Source organism: Pelodiscus sinensis, chromosome 15, assembly GCF_049634645.1.
Source record: "Pelodiscus sinensis isolate JC-2024 chromosome 15, ASM4963464v1, whole genome shotgun sequence".
Lineage (NCBI taxonomy): Eukaryota > Metazoa > Chordata > Testudines > Trionychidae > Pelodiscus > Pelodiscus sinensis.
This window is the reverse complement of record NC_134725.1, coordinates 14969233-14990671: the sequence shown is the minus strand read 5'-3', so window position 1 is coordinate 14990671 and position 21439 is coordinate 14969233. Positions and strand designations below refer to the sequence as shown.

Sequence of the window (21439 nt, the reverse complement as noted above, 5' to 3'; positions counted from 1 at the left end):
GCTTTATGCTAATGAAGCCCGGGAAATTCAAATCCCGGGCTTCATTAGCAAGTTCGGTATGCATACATTACCCCGCTAGTTCAAACTAGCAGGGTAGTGTAGAAATACATACCCAGGGGGACTAGAGCCTCCAGGCCTGGCCCCCGTTGAGAGAGAAGCTCAGAGATTGGAGCTGGGGCAGCCAGGAGCCCCCCACTGCTTTGTGGGGTGCAGAACAATGACTGCTCCCGAGGGGGGAAAGGAAGGTGCCTGCACTGCAGGGCCTCCCTGGAGAGACAGTATCGGTCCCTGGCAGACAAAGGTGGAACCAGTTCCAGGGCCTGGCCAGGAAAGAGCCCAAGTCCTGGGAGAAATCAGGCTCCATGCTCAGCTGTGAGTCCGAGTCCCATAGAGAAAAGCGCCTCAGGGCAGTGGTGGATTCTCCACATGTCAATGGGTCTAGTGCAGGCCAGAGGCCTTGCTGGGATGCGCTAGGGCAAAGCCCAGGGCTGGGGCCGGACGGGAGCCCGTGAGAGGCAGCAGGGCGAGTGGGAGGCTCTAACTCTTGCTCCTGGCCAGGAAGTCCAGTGCTGGGTGACACCAAGGCCACGTCTGCACTGCAGGCATTTTGCTCAAGAACAACTGTTCTTGTGCAAAAACTTGTGGCGCATCTACACTGCACGTGAATTCTTGTGCAAGTAAATTTGCAGTAAAGCATCAGAAAAGAGGGCTTCTTGCACAGGAGTTATTCCTCTCCCCACGAGGAATAAGCCCCTTTTGTGCAAGAGCTGTTGTGCAAGAAGGCAGCGTGGACGGGCACCAGGGGCTTCTTGAGCAAGACACTTTTATGGCTAAAATGGTCATCAGAGCTTTCTTGCACGAGAAAGCGTTCACAATGCCATGGACACTCTTGTGCAAAAGCACATGGCAGGGTGGAGGTGCTCTTGCACGAGACCTTTTGCGCAAGAACTCCGGTGTGAAACAGTTCTTGTGCAAGAAGCCTGCAGTGTAGGGCAGGGAGCAGCCTATGGGGCTACTGGAGCTGCTGGCTGCAGGATGCCCAGTCAGGGAGTGGGGGGGACCCCTAGGAATGGCTCCAACTTCCCAGAGGGGTGGCCAGAGGCAGGACATTTGCCTGGCAGGGTGAGGTGGGGGGGGCAGTGACCTCACAGGGGCTTTGGGCAGCCCTCAGCAGATCAGGCAAAGGGCAGGTGGGGAGGTGGTGACCTCACAGAGGAACCCACATCTCAGGCTGAGAAAAGGGGGGGGCGGGCCCAGGGGACTTTGGAGACCCCCGGTTGCTTTAGCTCTGGTGCGTCTCCTGCTCACAGTTGCTTTGTCCTCTGTGAGTTCCACATCCGGACAGCGTTTTGCAGAAGGTAAGAGCCCCCAGGGGTTTGGATCCCGCCCGGGGCCGGCTGGGTTCCAGGCAGGCCCAGCCCTCGGTCAAGGGCCAGAAGTGCCTGTGCAAGACCGAGCCGATAAGCAAGGGGCCATTTGGGGGCTGGGGGCAGTCGCTCTGGGGCGCTGGAACCCCTGGATTTCGCTCTGCAGGCTGCGCCCCAAGCTCCCCTTTGCTCCCCTCATTTGCAGCATGGCCAAACACATCAGGCTGTGGTTCCGGAAAGCCCTGAAGATGGCCCCAGGGCCGGTGGGAAGCAGCTCCTCCGTCCCCGCGGGCGGGGAAGCTGAATCCCACCAGCTCGGGGCGACTCGCCCACCGGCCAGGCCCCTCCGGACCTGGCTCCAGAGGCGGCTGGGAAGGCGGGACCCAGCCCAGCGGGGGAGCCGGGTAGGGTGGCTCTGGGGCCTCCTCTGTGGAGAGAAACACCTGCCCCAGGAGCCCAGCCCCCATTACCACCAGGGGGCATCGCCCTGCCCGGCCCCCGGGGACCTGCCAGTCTCCGGGAGCCCCCAGCCTCTCCGCACCAGCCCCTGCAGCTGTGGGTCCAGCTCAGTGAGCAGCAGCGCCTGGGCCTCCAGCTGCAGCCGGGCCACCTCCTGCAGCCGCTCAGACCCAGGTGAGGGGCCGTGAACATGCTGGGCCCAGGGGCTCACCCAGTACACGGGGGGGCAGCCCCAGTGTCTGCCCCGCAGCCAGGGCAATGGATGGGGGCGGGAGCTGCTGCTTGGCTCTCTTGTTCCTGGTGGGGGCTCTGCTGAGGGCGTTGGCAGATGTGAGGGTGGAAGGGGGATGGGTCCCTGCGAGGGGCGTGTGGGGCCCACCCTGCCCTGGGTCCCTGACATGGGGGCGCGTGACCCCTGCTGGCCGCTGGAGTCACCCTGGTCCCTTCCCTCCCGCACAGAGCCCCCCTGCGCCTCGGCGGAGCTCTGCCAGGAGCGGATGGACTCCCGGGTGGAGGAAGGGGCCATCTATGATATTGAAGAGCAGCTCCACACCCGGGACACGGTAGGAACCTTCTCCACACGGGGGGGACCCGAGATTGTCCGGCCCCTTCCCAGCACATCCCCCCCTCCGGGAGGGGCTTGTCCCTGGGGATCCCCCTGGGGCCCCTTCTCCTGCATGACCTGGGCCCCCCAAGCTGAGGTCTCTTGTCATGCACCAGCTGGGCCCCCACAAGCCTGAGGCAGCAGTTTGGGGGGGAGTGTGGGTGCTTGGACAACCGGCAGCTCCCACCTCCACTCCTGGGAGGCCTGAGCCCTGCAGCTGTCCGTGGGGGGCAGGCAGGCCCCAGGCTCACAGACTCTCTCTGGGGTGCAGAGCCCAGCCGCCCTGCAGCGGTTCCTCCTGGCCGTCCCCCCCGCCTGCCTCGCCGCCCTCCAAAGGGGCGAGGACACCCTGGCGCCGCGCTGCTGCAAGGACACCATGATGGCCAGGATCGTGGTGAGCGAGTGGCGGCGGCCGGGAGGAGGGGAGGGGATACGTGGGGTGGACAGGGGTCTGCCTGGGCCATGGCGGCGGGTGGGGGTGCTGGAAATGGGATGGGTGGGGCCAGGAGTGCTGGAGGGGGAGGGGGAGGTGGACATGGGGAGGGTGGGTGGGGATGCTGGAGGAGGGAGGGACACAGAAATGGGGCAGGTCTGGGGTGCTGGACAGGGAGGGGGATTCGGAACAGGGAGGGGTCTCCCCGGGCCATGGGGGGGGGAGCTGGAAGGTTAGCAGAGCGGGCTGCTGAGGATGCGCCTGGGGAGCAGGGATGAGGAGGTTCAGAGGCTGGTCACCAGGGCAGTGAGGGGCAGGAGACGGCCTGGGGACAAGGATTGAGCTGGTCCCGGTTTGGGAGGGGGGTGCTGGGAGAGGCCCTGTGCCAGGCAGGGGGGCTACAGGCCAGCGGGAGGCAGTGGGGTTGGATCCTGCTGGGTGGGGGCGCTGGCCGTGTGAGCGTCTCTTGGGGGCCCCAGCCTCACACGCCCCTTTGTCTCCTTGGGTCTCACAGGAGATCATGGAGGACTCCCCCCCCCCACTGGTCTTGGCCGACTGCCTCAACGCCGCCTGCAGCCTCAGGTACTGACCCCCCCCCCCGCCGACTCCCCCCCAGAGCAGATCCCCTGACCAGGGAGTGGGAAAGTCTCTGTCTCCTGGGCTATGTCTAGACTGCAAGCCTCTTTCGAAAGAGAGCACCCAGTGAGTCTGGATGCTCTCTTTCGAAGAAGCCCTAGTTACATTCAAGAACGCCTTCGTTCGAAAGAAGCACTTTCCAAAGAAGGCGTTCTTCCTCGTGAAATGAGGTTTACCGCCGTGGAAAGAAAAGCCGCGTTCTTTCGATTTAATTTCGAAAGAACGCGGCTGCAGTCTAGACGCAGGTGAAGTTTTTTCGGAAAAAGGCTACTTTTCCCGAAAAAACCCCTGAGTCTGGACACAGCCCTCCTGCTGAATTAACAGTCTCTGCCCCTCTCTCCTGCCAGCACCTTGCAGCCTCCCCTACAGGCCCAGCTCCTGAGCCCCCTGCTGAGGGCGGCCGTGGGACAGACTGTGTCTGGGGACTGGCAGCAGGAGCCCATCCACACGCAGGTACGTCCCTCCGGGCCCTGCTCCCGGGCTGGGCTGGAGCTCCAGAGAGGAGTGGGGGTGGGGGCAGAGGGAGAGAAGAAGCTGCAGGTTTGGATCCTTCCCTCCAGGTTTCCCGTTGCTCTCCCTGGGGGCCCGTCCCTTCCATGCCCAGCCTGGGCTCCTCCCTGCTCTGCGAGGCGGCTCAGACCCTGCTCAAGGCTGCACCCCGGGGCCAGCGGGTGGCCTGGATTCCCCAACCCCCCTCTGACCCAGGGCTCCCCCTTGTCTTGCAGCAGTTCATCCGGGCCCTTCCCGTCGACCTCCAGGCCCTACTGGCAAGCCTCCTCGCCGAGTCCCCAGACACCGCCAGGCTGCAGCTGATCATGGAGGTGAGGCCCGTGGGGGGGACGGGGCCATTGTCCCTGCTTCCTCGGGGGGCCGAGAGAGGAGCTGTGTCAGTGGCTGGGGGGGGGGGCACAGTCTGAGAGGAGCCCCAGGCTCTGCCCAGAACCGGCGCCTCCCTACGGGTCCTGACCTGCCTCTTTCCCCCCCAGCACCTGAGCCCGTGGCTGGAGTCCCGCCTGCCCCAGGAGCGAGCCAGGGCCCTTGGCAGCACCACGGCCCTGCTGGGAGTCGCCACCACCCTCCCGGGGTTTGAGGTAAGTGACCTCGGAGCCGGGGGCTCTGGGGCTGCAGGGCGCGGGGCTGGGAGCGTCCCCGGGAGGCAGAGCTGGGAATGGGCCGGGAATGGGCCGCGTTCTCCTTTCCCCGGGGAGGGGCGACCCTGGGCCTTTCCGGGGGGCACCTGGGCCCCAGACTGGGGAGTGGCCGTCAGTGGATCCCCTTGTTCCACCCCCGGAGTGACCCTTCAGTCGGGGCCATTGCTCAGGGTTGTCTCCTCGCAAGGCCGGCCCCGCCCCGCCCCGCCCCGCCCCGGGAGGTGTCTCTGTCCGTCCCCGAGCTCAGAACCGCCTCGGCGGCCGTTAGCATGGGACGTGCAGCCCCAGGATGCTGAGGGACCCCCCCTCTTCTCTCCCCTCAGAACTCCGCCGACTGGCCGAGGATGGGTCATCACGTGGCCCAGCTGGGCCTTTTTATTTCGGACCCATCCGAAGACGTCAGCCGGCTGGCCCGGAAGGGGGTGCACAGCCTGTACCGACTCCTCCTGCACCACAGGGGTAAGGAACCCAGCCGGGACCTGGGCCCCAGGGACACCCTGAGGGTGCCGGCGGCGGGGGGAGGGGACCCAGCCCTTTCCCCCCAGACTGGCCCAAGGGGGGATGCGTCCCTCTGTGGTCCCCTTCTGCCCCCTGTGCCCCTCCATTTGCCCAGGGATGCCTGCAGGGACCCGTGGGAGGGGAAGGGCTCAGACCTGCCAGCAGAATCACCCTGGTTTGTCTCTTGCAGGCCTCAACATCCACCAGGCAGAGGACCTGTGGTGCAGGCACTACTATAAGGAGAGATGGGTCCTGGCGCATAGCAACACCGTCAGGGTGGGAGAGGTAAGGACGCGCTGCCAGGGCAGGGCAGGGCTCGGGGGTGGGGCTGGCTGGGGCCCTCGTGCGGGTAGGACGCGGGGTGGGAAGCGGGGAGTCGCTGATCGAATGGTCGATGCATTTTCCCTCGACTATTCGAGCCGTGGACAGGGCGGCGCTGCCCCTTTGTGACGCTGTCCCGGCGTTTCAAAGGGGCGGCGCTTCCTAGGGGCAGCGCCGCACCTTGCCCCGGATCTCCCATAGAAGGGGAAGCAGGGCGGGGGGGGGCAACACTTTTTGATGGAGGTCGCTCCAAGATGTTGGCCAGTGGCCTAGGGCTGCTCTGTTGTGCGGAGGGGGGTGAGGTCTGGGAGGGTCTTGGGGGCAGGAGGAAGGTGTGACCTGGGGCAGGGGTTAGGGTGCAGGGTGAGGAGAGCGTCTGGGTGCAGGGTCTGGAAGGGAGTTTGCAGAAGGAGGAAGCTGTTTTAGCCCCAGGAGTTGGGGCCGGGCTCTGGGCCGTCAGCTGAAACCTCCCGTGCTCTTGATTTCAGGTCTTTGGGCAGCTCTTCACCCCAGAGCAGGAGAACTGCTTTTTAGACAAGGCTCTGCTCGCTGCCCGATCCCCCCTGAGGCGCCCCAGCCAGGCCGGGCTGGTCCTGGCCCACGCCCTGCATGGGCAGGCCCATCAGCTCCTGGGATACATGGTGAGCAGCCGGAGCAGATGCAGGAGAGTGGGGCAGGGCCAGGGTCTCCTTCCCATCCCCTCAGGGAGCCCCCCGCCCCTTTCCTCATGCTGCCCCCACCCCACGTCCCTGCTGGGTGGGTCAGAAGCTCACCCTGCGGGCCTGACGGGGGGTGAGCAGAGAGCAGAACAAGTCTCAGCGCAGGGGGGGAGGAGGGTGGAAATGCTGGGGGGGCCCAGTACCCCTGAGTCCCCAGGGATGAATGTGACGGATTCTGCTTCCCTTGCAGCAGGAAGACAGCCAGTGAGAGCACAAGGAGCTGAGGAGCCAGCAGCTGCGTCCCCCTCCCCCCAACCCTCCCAATTGTATAGAATGTATTTAAATTCTGATTAAATAATGTTTCAAAAAACATTTGGATCAGGCTTTGTCAATAATTTTTAATGGGGGGGGGCATTTTGGCAAGTGGTCAAGGGCCACATTGCTACCGAGGAGTTTGGGGTCTGGGACGGGGCGGTTGGGTGCAGAAGAGAGCTGAGGGTAGGAGCCTGGGTGCGCACCGTCCATTGCATCATCACGCGGTGCCATTGTGCTAGTGCTGGAGCTTGGGTGACTGGTTTAATTTGAATGTTTACACAGATTAGGTGTTTTAACTTTAGGAAACTTCATTTTAAATAAGGTAAAATGTTAATTTCTGTCTACCACAAAGGGTTTCAAAGTTTTCTTTATTAAAGGCAGGGATGAGGAACCTTTTTTGTCTCCAGGGCCACTGACCCCCAGAAAAACCAGTTGGGGACCACACACGAGAAAAGCAAAATACAAAAACCCTTCTTCCAAAACCCACAAGCCTCACTGAGGTGGCCCCCAACTGGGGCACCTCACTGCTCTGGCGCTTCAGCCCCACTGGGGTGAGGGGAAGGGACAGGGAGGACTGAGGTTCGGGGATCCCTCATTTTTGGCCCCCCCTCAGATTGAGAGGGACCCGCAAATGCCACTCTCCCTGGAACCCAGGAGAGTTAATCTGTGCTGGGGCTGGAGTGCCAGGGGAGTGAGATGTCTCAGTCAGGGCCACATTCGTGAGGCTTGGGGGGGTTGGAGGTGCCAGGGACGCATTCAGATAGAGCAGGGGAGCCGGCAGGGACCCTGAGAGGAGAAGTGGGAGTGAGAGCCCAGCCGGGGAGACACAAGGAAACCAGAGTCAGTCTAGTATCTCTCAGGCAGCTGGGGTAGACACCCCCCACCCCAAACCCCAGCCTCCTGTTGGATCCTCCTCCCACAGTTAACTGCCTCTGAGTCTGCACCCAAACTCCCATCGCTGCCCTGAACCTGTCCCAGAGCCTGCAACCCGCAGTCTCTCCCGCGCCCCACTCCCCAGCCATCCTGCACCATAACCCCAGCCTCAGGCCAGCGAACCTGAGTGAGGGTGGGGGAGCCCAAGCAGCAGAGGGAGGGGGGAGTGGAATGAGTGGGGGCGTGGCCTCAGAACAGGGGCAGGGGCAGGGGTAGGTGCGGGGAAGGGGGCGGGGCAATGGTAGTGGCCTCTAATGCCCACACCCCTCCCTTCGGCATTGCTTATGTCCCATGTCCGCCCCCTCCTGAGCCCACAGCCGGTGCCAAGGCCTCGTGCCCAGGGCGGGGTCGCCCCTGTGAGCTGCCAGCCATACTGGGGAGAGGCGAGAGGGTCTGGGCTGCTGTGTCCGTTGCTGGCTCCTGTCTGGCCTTTGCACCAAGTCCTGGTGCAGCCTGAACAAACCTGGGTCCTTCCCTGCTCCTCCAACACCACCTGGGCAAAGGGAGGAGAGTCCCCAACAGCCTCTGTCACTTCGGCCTCCTGTCGGGGGAACATGCCCCCTGCAGCATGATCCCCTGTAGATCTAGCCCTCTGGGCACTCACACAAGGTCTCTACACGGCAGCTGCTCTGTGCCTAGTGCTGGCACTGCAGAGCCATTTGCCACTTTGCACCCGACTCTCACCAGGTCCTTTCCATTTGCAGGGCCGGCCACATCTCCTGCCCCCTAGGCCATTGGCTGCACCCTCGTCTCGCTCCTCCTGGTGTCTGTATCCGTCATCACCTTGGTGCTGGAGAGATGGGGCCTGCCCCAGCCTGCCGGGCTGCAAGGGACTCCTGTTGGGAGCAGCTGCATGGGAACCAGAGGCCCAAGAATGGGAGAACCCTATTGACCTGCTGTGAGCAGGAGACGGGGATGGGGAGGGGGCTGGGGAGGTACCTGTACTCAGCTCTGAATGGGGGCTGGGGAGACACAGACACTGCTGATGATTGCTGCACTGTGGGCCCCTGGGTTACAGTCTATGCCCAGGCAGCTCCTCCAGTCACTGCCTGTCACATTACTGGATCTTGAGGGGAGCAGCCAGATCACTGCTGCACCCATAGGTGGGGGTGTTGGCCCCAGAAAATGGTAGAAAAGGGGGCCATGTGGGGTGCTGAATAGAAGCTTATTATCTGATAGTCCTAGGTAAGCTATTTATGTGGTTGTATAACGTCTGTGTGTGGAGTTAGGAATCTGAAGTCTGTGTGGATCCTGAATATTTCTCTGCATGTGGTTGAGCATTGGGCAGAGCCCGGCCTGTGGACATGCTAATTAGCGAGTCCCTGTGGGACAATGGCACTGAATGGGCCAAGGACACACCTAAAGCATGAGGGCGGACACCTAAGAGCGGCCAGCAGAGAGAGGCTGAGGACCAGGTGATCTCCTGCAGCCAAGAAGAGGCCAGGAAGGAGGAATAAATAGGCCATGTGGTCGATGCCATCTTGGTTCTCAGCTCAGCACTTCATCCCAGAGGCAGCATTGCAGGGATCGAAGAGCCTGGAAGACCTGTGAACCCATCCTGACCCTAGGATGTGCAAGAAGAACTCTTAAACCAGCAGCTGTAACATCTCTGCTAGAGGCTGCATCGAGAACTGGGAGATTCGGTGCATGTAACATACTATTCCTTTAACAATCTTACTCTCATGCTTTTCTTTATTGTAATAATAAACCTTTAGGTGTTAGATGCTAAAGGATTGGCTCAGCGTGATTTGTGGGTAAGATCCAGAGGGTAAATTGACCAGGGATCTGTGGCTGGTTTCTTGGGACCAGACAGAACTTGTTCGGGGTAGGTGGGATTGGGTGCTAGGACCCCCACCGGTGTATGAGGCCCGGGGCCATCTGGGGCATGGATATTGCTGGGGTGCCGGAGGGGTTTTGCTCGTAAGGCTTCAGGCAGGCAGCTGAAGCGCTCTGTGGGACTGGTTTGTGGCCTGTGTGGAGAGGTCACCAGTCTGGGGGCTGTAAGGAGCCCCGGATTTGAGCAATTCGCCCTGAGCGGACGCCCTAAGCTGTGCCCAGACACGGCCCGGTCCGTCACACTGCCCCTCAGCCTGCAGGCCTCTCCTCGCTCTCAGCCAGGCCAAGGGCTGAGCCCTGCTGTGGCCTGCCCCAGCCAGCCAGCCAGCCCAGCTCCTCCTCCTGCACAAACAGTCCCGCCTGCTCCTTTAGCAAAGCAGAGCGGGCTGGTTGTGGAACTTCTGGGAGACTGAGGTTCAAGTCCCAGGTCTGCTGCAGAGCCCTTGGCCCTGCCACTCCCCTGAGTGGGCCTCAGCTCCCGTCTGTGAAACGGGGACACTGATTCTAACTCGTCTAAGGGGAGCATTTTCAAAGCCCTAAGGGAGTTGGGAGCACAAGTGTGTGACTGTGTTTTGTGCCCACTGCTTGGTGCTCCTAAATCCCCCAGGTGCTTAGCTTGGGAGCTTTTCCGGGCAGGGGCTGCGACTAGGGTTGCCAGGTGTCCCGTTTGAACCGGACAGTCCAGTATTTGAGCTTTCTGTCCAGGAGATAAATTGAGAAAATATCTCCATTTTCTAAATAAGATGGACTCTAGGTTGTGATGCAATGGCAAGTATGTCTGGTATTTTTATTGACCATCTGGCAACCCTGGCTGCGGCTGCCTCTCACTACTCTGGTGTGGACAAAGCACTGCAGTCATCCCGGGACAACGCCCCCAGAGACGCTCTCCCTCTGGGGCAGGGTCCTTTAATGCTTTTCACACTGACATAGGCTACGGGACAGCCCCTTGGACACGGGCATGAGTGTCCCCGCGGGGCGGTATCCCCCGGACGCTGCGCAATGCAGAGAAGAGGGGTGAGTCCTGGGGGATTGGTGGGACGAGAGACGTTCCGTTATTTTAACCCCACCCGCTATAAAGCAGCAAAACCCTGGGTCCAGGTACTCAAAAGTGCAGGGCTCTGCTTCTGCGGGATTAGCCGCCCCTTCTCGGCTGGGAACACGCAGGCGAAGCATCAAAGGGCTCCCACCCCACTGAGATGGTGACTGCATGTCTCGGGAAGGGAAGAATCCAGCCATGGGGGGGGGAGGGATCCCCTCTGGCACTGACAGAGAGGCCCAGAGACATGCAGAAGGAAAGTTCGGGAGGGAGGGGGCAGAGATACCAGGTAGGGAGGAGGACGGAGGTGCAGCTAACTCTGGTACTCGTGACACCCAGACCCCATCTCTCCCCACCTCCTTGGACCCAGGCAGCACCTGCTCCTTTTTGTCTCCTCTCCCATTGACTGCCGCCCTCCTCACCACCAGGTCTCCCAAAGGTTCCTCTCCCCAAATGTTTCCCACTCCCCTCCCACTGTTCCTCGCTCCCAAATCCCTGGGGTCCTGTCAAACAAACGTCTCTTCCTCCCTCCTGTGGCTGGCACCTCCATGTCCTGTAGCCTGGCCCCCCTCCCTTTACTCCATCCTTCACCAACCCTGCCAGCTCCTTGAGTTCCATTTCTTCCAGCCTCCACCCCAACTCCCTACATCTGCATCTCCACCCCAGCCCTGCCTCCCAGCCCCGCCTCTTAGCCCCCGGCCCCAAACCTTCCCTTCCCTGGTTCTTCCCTCCCCAAACTGCCTGTTCTGGTTATTTCTAGGCCAGGGGTGAAGCAGGAGCCATTCTGCTGGGCACTCTGCAAACACCGAACAAGGACAGTCCCAGCCCCACACATCTGGCCCTTGAAGAACAAACCCAGAGGCAGAGGGATCTGGACAGACGGGATGGTGGGGGGCAATTTCCCTCAGCAGCTTGGGCCGTCCTGGCAGAATGGTGTCTCAGTCTCCTAGGAGATCACGGTAGTGGGAACCAACTGTCCATGATGTGCTAGACAAGGGCGATAGGAAGCCGCTCTGGGGTGCCCCACTAAGCCTGGCGGGCTGGGGGCGGGGCTTTGGGTGCTGTCAGCACGCTGGGCTGCACAGCCACAGTGTACTCCAGGGATCTGGTGGCCAAGTAGTGTAGTGGCTGCACTCCCAGTCCCCTGCCCTGAGCCTCCAAACACCCCCCCCCCCACCTACCCCTGACTCCTGCACCACAATCCCTGCACTGCGCCCCCCCTCACTCCTGGACTCCCTGCTCTGAGCTCCCCACACCCATACACTCCCCAGCCCCCTGTCCTGAGCTCCACCATGCCCCTGCCCTGAGCTCCCCCACATCCTCACACTCCTCATCCCCCGCCCTGAGCTCCCCCACATCCTCACACTCCTCATCCCCCGCCCTGAGCTCCCCATACTCCCACATTCCCCATCCCACTGCTCTGAGCTCCCCAACATCTACAGACTTCCCATCCCCCTGCCCTGAGCTCCCCCACATCCTCACACTCCATCCCCCTAACCTGAGCTCCCCACACCCACACACCCCAGCCCTGAGCTCCCTGGATTCCACACATTCAAATTTCTCACAGGTAATTTCCTGTCATTCAGTTTGGACACAGACTGGCTAACCTTGTGAGGAGGGCTTTAAACTAGGTTCGACGGGGACAGGTGAGCAAAGCCCACAGGTAAGTGCTGAATGTGCTGGACTGGGAGATGGGTTGGAAATGGGGGGGGGCTACGGCCTATAATGGGAAGGAGCAAGGAGGGTCAGGGCACAACAGGGAGGCAAGATCAAATCAGTATCTTAGATGCCTATATACAAATGCAAGAAGTATGGGTAATAAGCAGGAAGAACTGGAATTGCTAACCAATAAATACAACTTTGATATCATTGGTATTACAGAAACCTGGTGGGATGGGACGCACGATTGGAATGTTGGTATGGAAGGGTACGGCTTGCTCAGGAAGGACAGACAGGGAAAAAAGGGAGGAGGGGTTGCCTTGTATATTAAAAATGTACACACTTGGACTGAAGTGGAGATGAACGTAGGAGATAGCTGTGTAGACAGTCTCTGGGGGTATGTCTACACTACAAAGTTAGTTCGAACTAACAGACGTTAGTTCGAACTAACTTTAATAGGTGCTACACTAGCGCTCCGCTAGTTCGAATTTGAATCGAACTAGCGGAGCGCTTAGTTCGAACTAGGTAAACCTCATTTTACGAGGACTAACGCCTAGTTCGAACTAGCTAGTTCGAACTAAGGGCTGTGTAGCCCTTTAGTTCGAACTAGTGGGAGGCTAGCCCTCCCCAGGTTTCCCTGGTGGCCACTCTGGCCAACACCAGGGAAACTCTATGCCCCCCTCCCGGCCCCGGACCCCTTAAAGGGGCACGGGCTGGCTACGGTGCCCGTGCCAGGTGCAAGCCTGCCAGCACCCAGCTAGCAGACCCTGCACCTGGCACGGCACAGAGCCACCCACCCGATGCCCCCCAGCCCACCCCCTCTTGCCGGGACCAGGCTGGCGGCTCCCGGGAGCTTGCCCTGGACCGCAAGAGGCGGGCACCTTCCTGGGCTAGTGCGGACATCGTGGACCTCGTCCACGATCTCCGCACTAGGCACAGGAAAGTGGCCGTCTAGGGCAGGAGAGCTGCCAGCCTGGCCACCCAGGACCAGATGTGCATGAAAATCAAGGGGGTCCACTGAGACCCCCGACCCTGAGCCCTGAGCTTACAATGGCCGTACTGGGTCAGACCAAAGGTCCATCTAGCCCAGTAGCCTGTCTGCCAACAGCGGCCAACCCTAGGGACCCTGGAGGGGATGGACCGAAGACAATGACCAAGCCATTTGTCTCGTGCCATCCCTCTCCAGCCTTCCACAAACTTTGGGCAGGGACACCACTCCTACCCTCTGGCTAATAGGACTCCATGGACCCAACCTCCATCACTTTATCTCACTTCCCTTTAAACTCTGTTCTAGTTCTAGCCTTCACAGCCTCCTGCAGCAAGGAGTTCCACAGGTTAACTATTTGCTTTGTCAAGAACAACAACTTTCTCTTACTAGTTTCAAGCCTGCTACCCATTCCTTTCCTTTGGTGTCCTCTAGTCCTTCTTTATGGGAACTCAGGAAGAACTTTTCTGAATGCACCCTCTCCACCCAACCCCTGCTTTTAGAGACCTCTATCCTGTCCCCCCTCCGTCTCCTCTTTTCTAAGCTGAACAGTCCCAGTCTCTGTAGCCTTTCTTCATCTGGGACCTGTTCCCAACCCCTGATCATGTTAGTTGCCCTCCCCTCTCCCAGCCTTTCTCTTCCCCTCTCCCACCTCCTTTTCCCAGTCTCCCCCAGTTTTTTTTCAATAAAGACAGAGTCAATGTTGGAAGAAACGTTATCTTTATTTTGTACATCAATAAGAAGGGGGGCTAAGGAAGGGTAAGTGGAAGGAGGTGAGGGAGGAATGGGGTACGAGCCCCCGATGGGGAGGACTGGGCTGGCTCTGCGGGCTTCTGGGGGTGGAAGCTCTCCTGCAGCCCCCCAATTACTCCCTCTCCCCAGATGGCAGCCTGCGGCAAGTGCAGCCGGGCTGATGGCCGAGTGGTGTGATGTGCCCAGTGTGGGCACTCAGGGCACTCCAAGCCAGAACTTCTTTGCAAGCGGGGTGGGGGTCGGGACCCTTTAAGCGCAGCCCTCGGCTAGCCTGAGACAGCATCTCCACGCTCTAAGTCCTCCTTTTATGCCCTGCTGGCACTGCTTCCGGCCATCCTTAAGCCCTGTTCAGAGTCCACTCAATGTGGACTTGCTAGTTCGAACTAGCAAAACGCTAGTTCGAACTAGTTTTTAGTTCTAGATGCGTTAGTTCGAACTAGCTTAGTTCGAATTAACTAATTCGAACTAAGTTAGTTCGAACTAGCGCTGTAGTGTAGATATACCCCCGGTTAAGCTAAAAGGGGTAAAAAACGAGGGTGATATCATGCTAGGAGTCTACTACAGGCCACCTAGCCAGGTGGAAGAGGTGGATGAGGCCTTTTTTAAACTATTAACAAAACTAGCCAAAGCCCAAGATTTGGTGGTGATGGGGGACTTCAACTATCCAGACATATGTTGGGAAACTAACACAGTGGGGCGCAGGCTATCCAATAAGTTTCTGGACTGCATTGGAGTCAACTTTCTGTTTCAGAAGGTTGAAAAAGCTACCAGAGGAGAAGCTGTTCTGGATTTGGTTTTAAGAAATAGGGAGGAACTAGTTGAGAACTTGAAAGTGGAAGACAGTATAGGGGACAGTGATCATGAAATAATAGAGTTCATGATCTTAAGGAAAGGTAGAAGGGAGACCAGCACAATTGAGGTAATGGATTTCAGGAAGGCAGATTTTGATAAGCTCAGAGAACTTGTAGGTAAGGTCCCATGGGAAGCAAGACTGAAGGGAAAAACAACTCAGGAGAGTTGGAAGTATTTCAAAGGGACGTTGTTAAGGGCCCAAAAGCAAACAATTCCGCTGTGTAGGAAAGATAGAAAATATGGCAAAAGACCAGCTTGGTTTAACAAGGAGATCTTGCATGATCTCAAAATAAAAAAGGAGCCGTATAAAAAATGGAAACTAGGACAACTAACAAAGGATGAATATAGGCAAGCAACACGGGAATGCAGGGACAAGATTAGAAAGGCAAAGGCACAAAATGAGATCAAACTAGCTACAGGCATAAAGGGAAACAAGAAGACCTTTTATAAATACATTAAAAGCAAGAGGAAGACCAAGGACAGGGTAGGCCCACTGCTTAGTGAGGAGGGAGAAGCAGTAACAGGAAACTTGGAAATGGCAGAGATGCTCAATGACTTCTTTGTTTCGGTCTTCACCGAGAAGTCTGGAGGTGTGCCTAACGTAGTGAATACAAGCAGAGAGAGGGTAAGTTTAGAAGATAGGATACACAAAGAACAAGTTAAAAATCACTTAGGAAAGTTAGATGTCAGCAAGTCACCAGCTCCTGATGAAATGCATCCCAGGATACTCAAGGAGCTGATAGAGGAGCTATCTGAGCCTTTAGCTATGATTTTTGAAAAATCATGGCAGACAGGGGAGATTCCAGAAGACTGGAAAAGGGCAAATATTGTGCCCATCTATAAAAAGGGGAATAAGAACAACCCAGGAAACTACAGACCGGTCAATTTAACGTCTGTCCCAGGGAAGATAATGGAGCAGGTAATTAAGGAACTCATATGCAAACACTTGGAAGGTAATAAAGTGATAGGGAATAGCCAGCATGGGTTTGTGAAGAACAAGTCATGCCAAACTAATCTGATAGCTTTCTTTGATAGGATAACGAGCCTTGTGGATAAGGGAGAAGCGGTGGATGTCATATACCTAGACTTTAGTAAGGCATTTGATACGGTCTCGCATGATATTCTTATTGATAAATTAGGCAAATATAACTTAGATAGGGCCACGATAAGGTGGGTGCATAATTGGCTGGATAACCGTAGTCAGAGAGTTGTTGTTAACGGTTCTAAATCCTGCTGGAAAGGGATAACAAGTGGAGTTCCTCAAGGGTCTGTTTTGGGACCCGTACTGTTCAATATCTTCATCAATGATGTAGATATTGGGATAGAGAGTACGCTTATTAAGTTTGCAGATGATACCAAACTGGGTGGGGTTGCAACTTCTTTGGAGGATAGGGACATAATTCAAAATGACCTTAGCAAGTTAGAGAAATGGTCAGAGGTAAACAGGATGAGGTTTAATAAAGAGAAATGCAAAGTGTTCCACTTAGGAAGGACACTGACTGCATGTCTCGGGAAGGGAAGAATCCAGCCACTGTCCGGCGTGGAGAGCTTCCAGAGGGCGATGGCCACACACTTCTGGAGGGGGATGGCGGGCCTCATGCGAGTGTCCCTTCTGCGCAGAGCAGGGGCGAGCCACTCGCAGAGCTCCAGGAAGGTGTCCCTCCTCATCCTGAAGTTCTGGGTCCAGTGTCAGTCTTCCCAGCGGTCCAGGACGATGCGGTCCCACCAGTCGCTGCTGGTGTCCAGACGCCAGATGTGGTGGGGCACGCCGGCATCCGGGTGCTGCCGCAGCTCCTCCATGACCCCCAGGGCGGCCAGGCGGAGAGGCAGGGGGCTGACGTTCCCCAGGTGGTGCCAGGCAGCCTCGAGCCATTGCTGGCAGGCTTGCAGCAGCAAGTCCAGAAAGTGCACCAGAAGGTGCAGGGCGAGCTGTGGCTCCATGTTGCCACCTGCGGCGGCAGCCCCGAAGGGAAGCACCGACACAGACGGGCACAGAGACCAACACTTTGCTGTCCCTCGGCGAGGTTGGCAAGCAAGCGGAAAAGCTGAGAACTGGCTGTCCAGGGGGGTCCCTTTAAGCTCGAGCCTCAGATAGCCTCAGACAGCAGCCACACAAAGCAACTACTGACCTGATGCCCTGCCAGAACCGGTTTCAGCTGCCCTTAAATGCCCCCCAGCGTCCAATCGGTGTGGACGCGCTAGTTCGAATTAGCAAAACGCTAATTCGAACTAGTTTTTAGGTCTAGATGCGCTAGTTCGAATTAACTTAGTTTGAATTAACTAATTCGAACTAAGTTAGTTTGAATTAGCGCTGTAGTGTAGACATACCCCCAGAGTGGGACCAAAAATTGGATGATTTCATTCCACTAAGGAAGCAGTGGAACAGCACCCTTGGCTGACAGCAAGAGGCTGAAGTGCCTAAGAAGGAGGAAGCAGGGTCTCATCTCTCGTGGAGAGGGACCAAAGTGTGCAGCTGGTGTAGTGCCAAAGCTGGGGAGTGGAGACAGGAGAAGTTTTTATCTCAGTTCCCCATTTGGCTGTATCACTGTGATTAGCACTGCTAGCCCATACAGCACAGTAATAGTCAGCCTCGTCGTCTGCCTGCACACCGGTGATGGTCAGGGCAGCATCGTTACTGGATATGGCCCCAGAGAAACGGGCAGGGATCCCAGAAGGTCTCTTATTAGTTTCATAAATAAGCATCAGAGGAACAGAGCCAGGTTTCTGCTGGTACCAGGAGGGGTAGTTGCCGGTGGTGATGGCTCCAGTGCTCAGGCTGCAGGACAGCGTGACGGCCCCTCCTGGGGTCACCGACATGGAGGGCTCCTGAGTCACCACAGGCTGTGACCTGACCCCTGAAAGCAACGGAACAAACAAACTCAGCACAAGGACTCCGGCTCCTCACACACAAACCTCCTCACCTGCAGGTGGCCTCCATGCTGTGTCAGTGCAGCCAACAACCCCTCACCTGAGCAGTAGGTGAGCAGGGCGAGGAGCAGGGGGGCCCGGGCCATGATGGATCCAGACGAGCTCGGCTTCCTGAGGCAAGTGGGTCTGTGCTGGGACCCTCCAATTCTCTCTTAAACCCCCAGCGCTGGGGAATGGCCCCTTCATGCAAATCTGCTCGCTGCTCACTGGCTTCTGCTGTAGAGTTTTCTGCAGACCCGGGGTTGCCTTTCGCATTCTCTGCCTCCCCGCCCCTCACACCTCCTGAGCTGAGGGTATTTTTAACTCACAGTGGTTCCTGCCGGCTGTTACTGGCTGTTACGTCCCTTTGAGTCCTGTGCTGTTTTCAGCCTTTTGTGTTTTGGGCTCATATTTTGTACTCCACAAACCAGATGGAGCTAACAAAGCCCAGATGAAGTGACTGGCAGAGTTGAGAGCTTTTGTTGATTTGCTTAGGTGTGTATTATTATGCCTATAGTAAGACAGGTTTGTATTGTTTCTATAAGTTGCCATATAGGTGGATTCCTTTTTCCCCAGCACTTGAACAATAGTGAGCAGTGACTGTAATTTTCCAGGCTGGGGGAAGAGAACTTTTATTTGTTACAACGGAGGAGTGAAAAATCCTGGAATGCTTTGGTTTACTCTGAATTCAGTGTTGCAAGCTGACATCTACGTGGTACAACCTACAAGAACTAGCAGCTGAAGTTCAGTGCCTCCCACTAGTTCGAATTAAGGGGCTACACAGCCCTTAATTCGAACTAGTAAATTTGAACTAGGCTTAATCCTGGTAAAATGAGGTTTTCCTAGTTCGAACTAAGCGCTCCGTTAGTTCGAATTAAATTCGAACTAGCGGAGCGCTAGTGTAGCGCCTATCAAAGTTAGTTCGAACTAACGTCCGTTAGTTCGAACTAACTTTGTAGTGTAGACATACATGAGCGGTGCTCCACCTGTTGCTCACTGGCCAGGAGAAAAGCTGTTGTCTCACTGTGGTCCAGCCACCCCAACAGGGGGTGACATTTACACCGTACAGGAGAGCCCCACACTTACGAACTATTTGGTTCCTGAAGAACTGTCGTAAGTTGAAGGCAGAAGAGCTAAGCAATACCACAGAGAGAGATATTTTATAACAGATAGAAATGGGCAGGGTTACAGCCACCATTGCAGAGCATTCCTGGGTAACTTCTGTTGTGCAGTTTCATATTAACTATGTGTGTTAAAAAAAATCTTCATTGTGCAGCAGCTACCCCAGAGCAGTTATTTATAAATCTTCAGTGTAACTCAGTGCAGTGGGTTCCTTCAATGCTGCATCTCACCCTGACCCACCCAATGTGCCTGCACGAGTGACTAGAAAGGATGCAGCTGTTTGAACCGCACAGTTTGATGCACACACAATGAAGAAAAATGTGCCTCAGATGCTTGATTTTTTTTGAAGACAAGATCCAGTGCAAATGCAGGGAGATCTCACCCTCTGGTGCCCAGCCATAACCACCTCACCCAGCTGCCAAGGAGAAGATGGGGAAAACCCAAGTACTCCAGGCCACTGGTGGGCGCAGGTGCAGTGAATGAAAGAGGCAGCTGCTCCAGGGCCTGGCAATTTAAATTCACCCAGGCCTAGTAGTGGCAGCTGAAGGCCCAGAGGGTGTGGGCCAGGCAGCTGTGAATTCGAGCTGTGGGAGCTAACTCCCCAGCCTGCCCCTTCTGTCTGGGGCCTCCAGTCTTCCAGGGGTTTGAAACCAGTCTCCTGCCTTATCCAGGGACCCAGCAATTTGATCAGCAGCCCTGCAAGTCCCTCCCATTTGCTGATTTTTTCTTTCTATCTCTGCAGTATTAGGGGGCATTGTAATTCCCAGCCACCGACAGGCCTGTTTGTGCTAAGAATATTGCTGTCAGTTGATGTGTCCCTCCGCCTCCCCACCTGTGCTATGTCCCATGCACAGATTGCCACGACTGGGGAACAGCCTGTGAAGTGTCAGCATGGCTGGTGGGTGCTAGAGCAATGGAAGGCTTTGTCTACACCAACGGACCCAGTGCTCCGAGCTAATGTCCTGCCAGGTGGGAAGGCTGGAGTTGCAGAGCTGCCCGGTTGGGAGAGAAGACTGGGGCTGCCGTGCAGCTTCCCTGTCTGCTCTGGGGGGTGCAACGTGACAGCTTTGCTCTGCTGTTCTGTTGCTTGGAGAGGTGCCAGGACCACGTGGCGACCTGGTTGCTCCATCTGCTCCAGAGGCTGGAGTGAGACTGGTGCTGCCCAGCTGCTCCATAAGGGAATAGGTGCCGAGGCTTCTGGCACTGGAGGGCGGGAGTTGGGTCTGCCTTGTTCTGCGGGTGGCGGGAACTGCTAGCCTAGGGCAGGAACCAGTGACCAGGTGGGCATGGAAGAGGCAGGCTCTTTGGCAGAGGTGCTGGGGTTCTGCTTCCCAACCAGCTTTTTACCCACTACCCTACTTGTCAGATCCGTGTATAGAAGGATCGTGCAGTGACAGTGGTGGGGTCTTTACTTCTCAGTTGCTTCAGTTTTACTTCTCTGTCTGAAGTAACTTGATCATTTTGCAGGCTCGGTCTTTCCTAATGAGGCAGACTCTCAGGCCCAGCGTCTGTACTGGCTTATGTGAGGGAATTGCCTGGGCTCCAGAACCTACCACCCACATGTTGGTGCTCTGAATCTCTGGGTTTGCTCTGCAGAGTGAGCTATAATTTAAAGCCATACTGGGTCAGACCAAATGTCCATCCAGCCCAATGTCCTGTCTGCCTAAAGTGGCCAAGGCCAGGTACCCCATAGGAAATGAACAGAACAGGCAATTAACAACTGATCCGTGTCACCCATTTCCGGCCCTCCTGAGGGGGGCTGCCTGGCATCTCTAACGGGTAGAGGAAGAGATGGGCCCTGGAGTGCAGAGAGTGGAGAGGTTGATACGTGAAGCTTTTTTCATGCTATTGCCAACTGGAAATTTCTTTCTGGATAAACACTCAGGAAAGGGCCAGAGAGGCCACTTTCTCCCAGCTGTTGGCATACCCCACTGTCCAGAGAACCCCCAAGTGGCTCCTTCCTCCCTGCCAGAGGCTCCTCTGTGTGGGTGGGAGTGGGTGGTGCTTGGGCCTTCTATGGGCAGAGGGGAGTGACTTGTGGCTTCAAACAAGAAGCAGGTCGGGAGGCCCATCGATTGTTCTCTCCTGGAGCCTGGAATTTCTGACAACTACAGCAGCTGATGGCACCATTCCTTTTGCTCCAGAGCCCCTTTCTTCCTGGTGGAGCTGCGTTCCTTTGAGCTCTTGGCCTACCCCTGATACCACAGCAGAGCAGCCTGTCCCTCTCTCAGATGGGGTTTGACAGAGAGACAGAGGAAGGAGCCCCTGCCAGAAGCAATCCTTGTACAAAGAAGACCCAGTCTCCCAACTGTCAGAGGTTGCCTGGCCATCCCAGAGAGCATCCACTGTCCACGGTGAACCCGGGCCTGACATAGACAGAGATTCCTGCACAGCTAAAGCCCCTGTCTGTGGTGGGCACAAGCTCCCTGCAGACTGATACCCTCCAGCATCCCAATTGTTCTCCCCACCTGCACTGCTGCCTCTGATACTGAGGCAGAAGCGCATAGCATGGGGACCAGACTTTAAGTTCTGTCGGAGGCAGCAGGGGGCGGGGGGAAGGCAGATGGTTCCATGAGAACCATCATGTGCAGGGACCTAGAGGAGGTGGGGCAGTGCACCGAGCTTGCCCCTCCCAGGCGGGGATACAGGGCTTTGTGCTGAACCCTGCCCAGCCTGGATAGAGCACCAGTGAGCATCAGAGAGGTGAGTGGAGTGTGCACACAGCACAGTTCCCAGAGCACCAGGGAGTATCAGACAAGCGAGGGGGTAAGGCTCGCAAGGTCAGGGGGTGATACAACCCCATGGGCTGCACAACTGCTCTCCAGGAAAACCTACATTATCTTCTATAGCAGGTGATCTGTGGGCAGGGCCAAGATGGTGCTTTGGGAAAGCAAAGCCCTCCCCTCCCTAAGC

At 57.2% G+C, this 21439-nt stretch overlaps 1 protein-coding gene and 1 gene segment (V, D, J or C); one reads left to right on the top strand and one right to left on the bottom strand.

The window, feature by feature from the left end:
* Positions 1-1261: 1261 nt before the first annotated feature.
* On the top strand, positions 1262-16910 carry LOC142818411 (uncharacterized). The gene is made up of 8 exons (XM_075897772.1): positions 1262-2000; positions 2286-2389; positions 2702-2824; positions 3378-3445; positions 3847-3952; positions 4225-4320; positions 4486-4851; positions 16869-16910. Exons 1-8 carry the CDS (start codon positions 1574-1576, stop codon positions 16908-16910), a joined length of 1332 nt encoding a protein of 443 aa, XP_075753887.1. The 5' UTR covers positions 1262-1573.
* On the bottom strand, positions 15684-17698 carry LOC102452015 (immunoglobulin lambda variable 8-61-like). The segment is given in 2 exon segments: positions 15684-17352; positions 17466-17698. Coding segments are annotated over 2 exon segments (483 nt in total).
* Positions 17699-21439: the final 3741 nt, after the last annotated feature.